At 40.7% G+C, this 7178-nt stretch overlaps 1 protein-coding gene across 1 annotated transcript; it reads right to left on the bottom strand.

Moving 5' to 3' along the window:
- Positions 1-1353: 1353 nt before the first annotated feature.
- LOC143478254 (olfactory receptor 52B2-like) lies at positions 1354-2720 on the bottom strand. The gene is made up of 2 exons (XM_076977226.1): positions 2663-2720; positions 1354-2310 (listed from the first exon to the last, which is right to left on the bottom strand). Exon 2 carries the CDS (start codon positions 2302-2304, stop codon positions 1354-1356), a length of 951 nt encoding a protein of 316 aa, XP_076833341.1. The 5' UTR covers positions 2305-2310; positions 2663-2720.
- Between the last annotated feature and the right edge of the window lie 4458 nt (positions 2721-7178).

The raw sequence follows: 7178 nt of genomic DNA, 5'->3' as shown, positions 1-7178 counted from the left end.
GAGTCGAGTTCACCTCCAGAGTGGTGAGAATTGCTTGCAAAGGTGAACATCAATCTATGCCTCTTGTTTGGCTACTATCCACAGGCGATCAGACAGGTGCAAATAATTAATTAGGAGCCGAGGAAATCCTGGAGGCGGTAGTGACGGAACAGCCTCTCACATGCTTTTTTATCCCATGGGCACAAGAATATAATTCACAGTATTCATTACAATAAAGGTCCATTACATGCACAGGATCTAGATGATACTGATGTACAAAACTATTTTGTAATGATCATCTGTTTATAAATGTTCTTTTCTTTATGTTGTTTGGTATACTTTTTTAACATTGCAGCTGGTTAGAGTATGGTGTACTTCACACTGTTACCTTTTGCTAAATATCTTGTGATTACTGAAAGACAAGGTACATTGGCAGACTAATCTGATGTAGTTATAGACAATGAATGCCTGGACTAATAAGTAAGTAAAGTAGATAAATGCATAAAATGGACACTGTTCCCGGTGCTGTATCAACTGTTCAAGATTTCCATGTCACACATTACGCAATGAAGCATGAAATGAATGAAATTATGCAAAGTAAGCTAAATATTGTGGAAAAATCTTATTAACGTTGATAGTGTTGAGTTTGGTATTGATATTAACTATTGAGTCTAGTATGTCTATTAAGTTGAACTACAGTTGGTATAAGCATCAGCCAATATGAAGAACAAATATTAAATTCTTTAGTCAGCTTCAGTGCCAGGAATAGTGTCTTATCACAGATAAGTTACAGATGATATATTTTATTTTTATCTAATCCTAGCAAGTTAGTAACAAGAATGCTGTAATTTATGAAAGATTCTTCAGATTCCCTGAGGTGCCTTCAGTTTGCAAAGTCAGAATATTTTGAACCAAATGCATTTATTTGGATAACTTGGCTTAAACACACAAAGTGCTACATGAATGTCTGCTGTTGCTCAGCTCTAGGTTTTGGTTTAAAAAGAACATATGTGGCTTCAGCTTGCCTTGAATGTGCAACGAAACAAAAATGTAATGAAAAGAAATGAAAATTATGAAAGAATGTATCTGAAATAAAAGTTAGATTTCAAATCAGTTCATACCCTTTACATATCAAATGATTATTGTTGTTTTTCCACTTGAAACAAGGAAACCTGCTTTCAGAATATTCTTTGGTTGTTCTTTGATTCTTTTTTAAACATCATAGTTTCATTTTGTCAGCATAATTTAATTTAGAATGAAGGTAAACATTTTTTGTATTGACAATGGAATTGATACTTAATTATATTTTGATGACATGTCAAGATAGCATACATTTTAAATTAAATCATTCTACATATTCATAAAGTACTACAGCTATCTTAATGTGACCTTTAATTTTTTTAAGACCATAATAAATGCATTTCTAATATCTTTTGTTTTCATTCCATATATAATTGGATTGGCAACCGGAGGCACTGTGAAAGTCATTATACCACACAGTTTTTGTGCATTGGGAGAGATATTTTGGAAACGATATGACAGTATCCAAATGTTGCTGAATATTTCAAACAGAACAAATATGATTATCTGTGCTGAACAAGTATTTACAGCCTTAATTTTAGCATCGGATTGAGAGTGGGAGATGCAGGTTTTGAGTATTTGTACATAAGAGAATAACTGAACACCCACACTAACAGCCTGAATAAATCCTGTTATAAATAATCCATATATATTGTTTACTGTGATATCATTTGCACATGAGAGCCGCACCAAGGAAACATTATCACAGAAGACATTAACAATAAATGTCTTGCATTTGGGTAGTCTGGCCTGAAGGCCAAACAAAATCATTATTAAAGCAAGGTCAAGACCCCAAACCAAAGCTATAATACCTCCAACTGTGAAGGGTGTCATTATAGACTGATATCTGAGTGGCTTGCATATTGCTATATAGCGGTCAAATGCCATGGCTGCCAGAATAAAAAGTACACTAGTTCCATATGTATGCAGAATTATACCCTGTAAAACACATGTTGGGTAATAGACAACATTTGATTGAGTTACAATATCAATTAACAGTCTGGGAAGGAGAGCAGTAATTCCTAATATGTCTGCTAGAGGGAGACTGAACATAATGTAGAACATTGGCTTATGAAGACTCCGTTGTGTCACAATGAGTGTTAGAATTATTCCATTACATAACACCGAAAATAAGTAGACCAAAACTCCAGTCAGGAAGACAGGATATACAACATCTGCAGAGACATCAAACTTGGCAATCTGAAGGATCCAGCTAAAGGTGTCATTTGAAAATTTGGCATCCATTAAAATCTGTGGAGCACATCAAAATATAACAAAAACGTCAAACATTTCTAAAATGTTTTAATTTTTGTGTTTTACCTAGTAAATCATTATTTATTTTTTATCACATTGGGCCAAAGATTAATAATTAATATTAAAATATATATATTTTTTTCCTGTTGACCACATTTTTGTATTTTTGGAATGTTTTATGGAACAAAGCCTTACTGGCCTTTATAAGCCAAAATACAGAAATATGTCACAAAAAGCAAGAATTTCATAGGTAATTATTTTGCTGTATTTTAGCAAATGTACAATTGAAACAATAAAAGACTGTTCTAAATAAACTCATTTTCAAGTTTTTATGCTTGTTTTTGCTTACCTTTTGTTTCAGTCTATAGTTAACCTCAGTTGACTTTAGCCAGTAAAGTTATGAAATGCACTGATGTAGAGGCATCAACAGTGGAGCACAATGGCATATTTATATATTGTTTAGCCCTCCAGAGACCATGACAATTACTCACACATCCCTAATCAGGAATTTCCCTCTGGGATAAATAAAGTATCTATCTATCTAACAACTTCTCCCTGCAAGTTTTGAAAGGTCCTCTGGTTCTCTGAGGTGTTGCCATGTCAATTGAAAAAGCCAAACAAAATTTTGAACAAAATATGCATTTATTTAATGTGATGCAATCTTTCCAATGAAGAAAGAATCGCAGGGTTTTAATAATAGCAAAACAAAGTGCAAACCACCAAAAACCACGACCTGAGACATCCATAAAAACAACATGGGAAAAGAGACAAACTAAACACCATGATAACAGCAAAAGTTAAGAAACAAAAAATACACAGAGAAAGCTCAACGTGTCAGTAAAATGGGAAACAAAATATAGACAGAATAAACTCAACATGTTGGCAAAAGGGAAAACAAAATGCGTGAAAAACTCAACACACATAAATACAAACAAGAAACCAAAAAAGCCAAGGAAGTATAAATGTTCTGGACGCCAGAGACGTATAAATGTTAAACCAAACCTTCCTAAAAATGGGATAGGAAGAGTGTAGGAAAAGTTGAGATAGACCAGGAGGCGGCGCAGGAGTAAAGGACTCAAAAGTAAAGGACTCAAAATGATAAGGAAAGAGAGTAGAGAGGTAGAGAGAGAATGCATATGAGATGAGCATAAACGTAACCAGAGAAAGGCTGACTGTGAGAATTCACATAGTGGCATCAAACAACTCAGCAGTGAGACTCTGCAACTGTCTTCCTTAAATAGGAGGGGAGACAGCTGCAGGTCATCACTGCTGATTATGGCTCCGTTGGGAACTGATTTGCCAACCCCCCCCCCTCTTCTTGTGGCAGCAGGCTTTTCAAGCACGTGACCTACAGGCCCCCGACCAGGATCGGACTCCCTAGTAAGTGCCTTCTTAACTATTCCTTCCATCTCCCACTGGATGGGAGCAACTACGATCTCAGGGGGAGCACAGTCTAAGGGAACTGAGGTTCCGTCCTAGGTTCCCATTGCCTAGACAACGCGTCAGGTTTGGTGTTCTTTGATCCTGGCCGATAGGACAGCGTTAAATCAAACTGACCAAAGAACAGCGCCCAGCTGGCCTGTCTAGGGTTGAGACGCTTAGCTTGTTGCAGGTAAGAGAGGTTCTTCTGGCCCTTGAGCCAATGGCGCTACTCCTCCAGGGCCGATTTGACCGTCAACAATTCCTTACCCCCCCACATCATACTTGTGTTCCACAGGGGTGAAGTGATGAGAGAAGAAGGCACACTGATGTAATTGTGGCAGTTCTCCCACACATTGGGACAGCACAGCCCCTACCCCCATCTCAGAAATGTCCGTCTCCACAATGAATGGGAGCTCCGGGTCGGATGCTCACAACACGGGAGCCAACACAAACCACCACATAAGACCAGGGTTTGAATTACGGGGGGGATTGGGGGGGTCAGACCCCCCCGTTTAAGGCATCAACCCCCCTAAAGGGGCAAAACCAATAATTTGGGGGGGGGGGGGGGGGGGGGGTCAAAACATTTAAATGTACTTCTCACATATAATGTTAAATACTACAAAAAAAATGCAGTGAAATTTACACCCTGAAAAAAACTTGACCCCCCCAATTATCATTGTATAATTCGCACCCTGCATAAGACCATCAAATGCGGTTTGGGCTTCGGTGGTCCATTCAAACTTACCCAGCTTTTCACTGATGAGAGCGGAGAGGGAGGCAGCTAAGGAGCTAAAGCCCTTTACAAACCTCCTATAGAAGTTGGCAAAACCCAATAAACATTGGGTCAGATTAACAGAGGTGGGGGGTAGGTCATTGGGCCATGGCATGTGTCTTGGTGGGGTCCATGGCTAACTGGTTTTCTGAGATTATAAATCCCAGGAAAGAGACCTTGCGAGCGTGAAACAGAGACTTCTCTCTTATTACATATAAATGATTCTCCAGGAGGAGCTGTAGGACCTGCCACGCATGTTGGACATGTTATTGGTGGATATGACTGTAAATAATGATGTCATCGATGTAACCGAAGACATACTTGTTGAGTGCTTCTCTTAGTATCTAATTAACATAACGTTGGAAGCAGGAGCATTCATAAGCCCAAAGGGCATCACAAGATATTCATAATGACCGGAGGGGGTGATGAAAGTGGCCTTCCCCTCATCCTCCTCTCTGACTCGCAATGGGTTGTAGGCACTGTGCAAATCCAATTTTGTGAACACAGTAGCCTGCCGCAGTCCTTCGAACGCAGAAGACATGAGGAGAAGAGGATGGCGGTCTTTTACGGTGATTTTATTGAGCCCCCGGTAATCTATACAAGGCCTGAGTCCCCTGTCCTTCTTGCCCACAAATAAGAACCCCGTGGGTGAGGTCGATGATAGAATAAACCCAGCGGCTAAGGCCTCCTGGATATATTCCTTCATTGCCTTCTGCTCAGGCAGAGCTAAGGAAAAGTAATCGCTCTCTAGGGGGAGAGGTGCCAGGGAGGAGGTTTATGGCGGTCATGCATTCAATGAGGGGGTAGGAACCTGGCTTTGTGCTTACTAAAGACTTCTCTGAGGTTGTGATATTCAGCGGGGACCTGCCCCAAATCAATAGCCTCTTGATGCTCATTGATCTGTTCGATTTGGTGGGGAACCAAACAAGATCCCTTGCACAACGTACCCCAGCATTTGATGGGCAAATTGAACTAATCGACCTTGGGATTGTGATGCTGCAACCAGGGGAAGCCCAGAATGAATTAAAGTTTTGGAGCAGTGATGACATAAGGCTTGATAGTTTCACGGTGACTTCCTATTTCTATTTCCAGGGGAACTGTCTGAATCAGAATCAGAATCAGATTTATTGGTCATACATTGTACAAGTACAAGATGAAATGCTTTCTTGCCCAGGGCCCAGTGTTAAAGCACCGGAAAACCAGAGTGGTGGCAGCGTAACGCAGCGTACAGACGCAGACGCGCCACCTTCACAGGCAGAGAAAACATAGAGATAACATTGGGAGGAGACAAAAAAATATGACCACAGATTATACTCGCGAACAGGACAAGAGTCTGTGTGCATGCAAAAAATCCCCATAGCACATACAGCATTGATAACACAGACAGTAAGCAGTGAAAGGCATGATCCATTCAAAGAGGGAGGGGGGGCAGAGGCCTGGCACAGAGTTTTTGTGTCAAAGTTCGCGGTGGGAAGGCGAGAGCCATCTCTGACAGTCTCTGTGTGGGGGTAGGAGGAGGTAACTAAGACGACGACCTTCTGGGAGAAATTTGTTTGGGTGCCAATGCAGATAAGAAGAATGAAGAATTTTAGCAAGGAGCTCGTCCTTGAGCGTTTTGAGCACAAACTCCTCTTAAAGCCGGCTGTCCACATGTAGAACATTGATTCCATCCACGATCGTCTCCAAGCTTTTTTCAACACAGTCTGTGTTCCAACAGCTCTACCCACCGCATCAATCATGTGGGGCACTTGACGTGGACGCTCAATAGCTGACTCCATTCTCAGTTTTCCAATACACCAGGGCAACACCTAATCCAATCAGCAGAGCCACCACGATCAAAGTTCCAAATAAGAACACATCCTCAACATCTTCCAGGGAGAGAGGCGCAAGACACAAACTACGCCAGGTCCCCCATGAGTCATGCATATATCCAGATGAGAACGTACCGTCCGTGCATGTGCGTTCTCCCGCACGATAATAATATCCCACACCAAAATAGTGTCAATTGCGTTGAGAGACCACCTGATCAAATCCATTTTCTTGTTAAAATTTGAAGAGCAGCTTCAGGTTACTAAGACAAGACAGAGAATCTAAGCTGAGCAGGGCAGGAGGGAGTGCAGGAGCAGGGATAAAGTGTGACCGCCTCTCTTGAAAGCCGGAAGAGAGACTCTGATGGACTTATCTACCCTACCTATAATACAAACACTTCCCTTCAAGGAGACGGCTCACATTTGTTTCTAGATATGTGCATGTTTCGTAGTGTATTTTATGCTTCTGTAACATTTAGTGTTTTGCTGTTCGCTTCATATGCAATATGTAGCTAGGGAAGTAACTGGCAGCCTACAAATTTTTTTTTTACCAATAAATTAAGATTCATAAAAGTATGAGCTGTGTGATTATTAATAATGAGATTTACTGTTAAAAAGCTTTATAAGCAGTCCACAGTGTAAACCTTATTCATTCAGTATATTTGTTTTGACAGCATAGTGTGACGTGCGGGCAGGGCGAAGGACGAGACACGGGAATCCTTCTGACTGACGTCACGGTTACGTTTATTTACATAGAAGCGCATACAGTGCACGAAGAACATATACGCATTCACACAACAACGTGTAAACCATAGACAACAACGAGCACAGGACACTGCGCGAGCGCACATTAAATAGACAAA

This window comes from Brachyhypopomus gauderio, chromosome 16 (genome assembly GCF_052324685.1).
Source record: "Brachyhypopomus gauderio isolate BG-103 chromosome 16, BGAUD_0.2, whole genome shotgun sequence".
Lineage (NCBI taxonomy): Eukaryota > Metazoa > Chordata > Actinopteri > Gymnotiformes > Hypopomidae > Brachyhypopomus > Brachyhypopomus gauderio.
The sequence above is the reverse complement of the archived record's forward strand: the minus strand, read 5'-3'. Positions and strand labels throughout refer to the sequence as shown.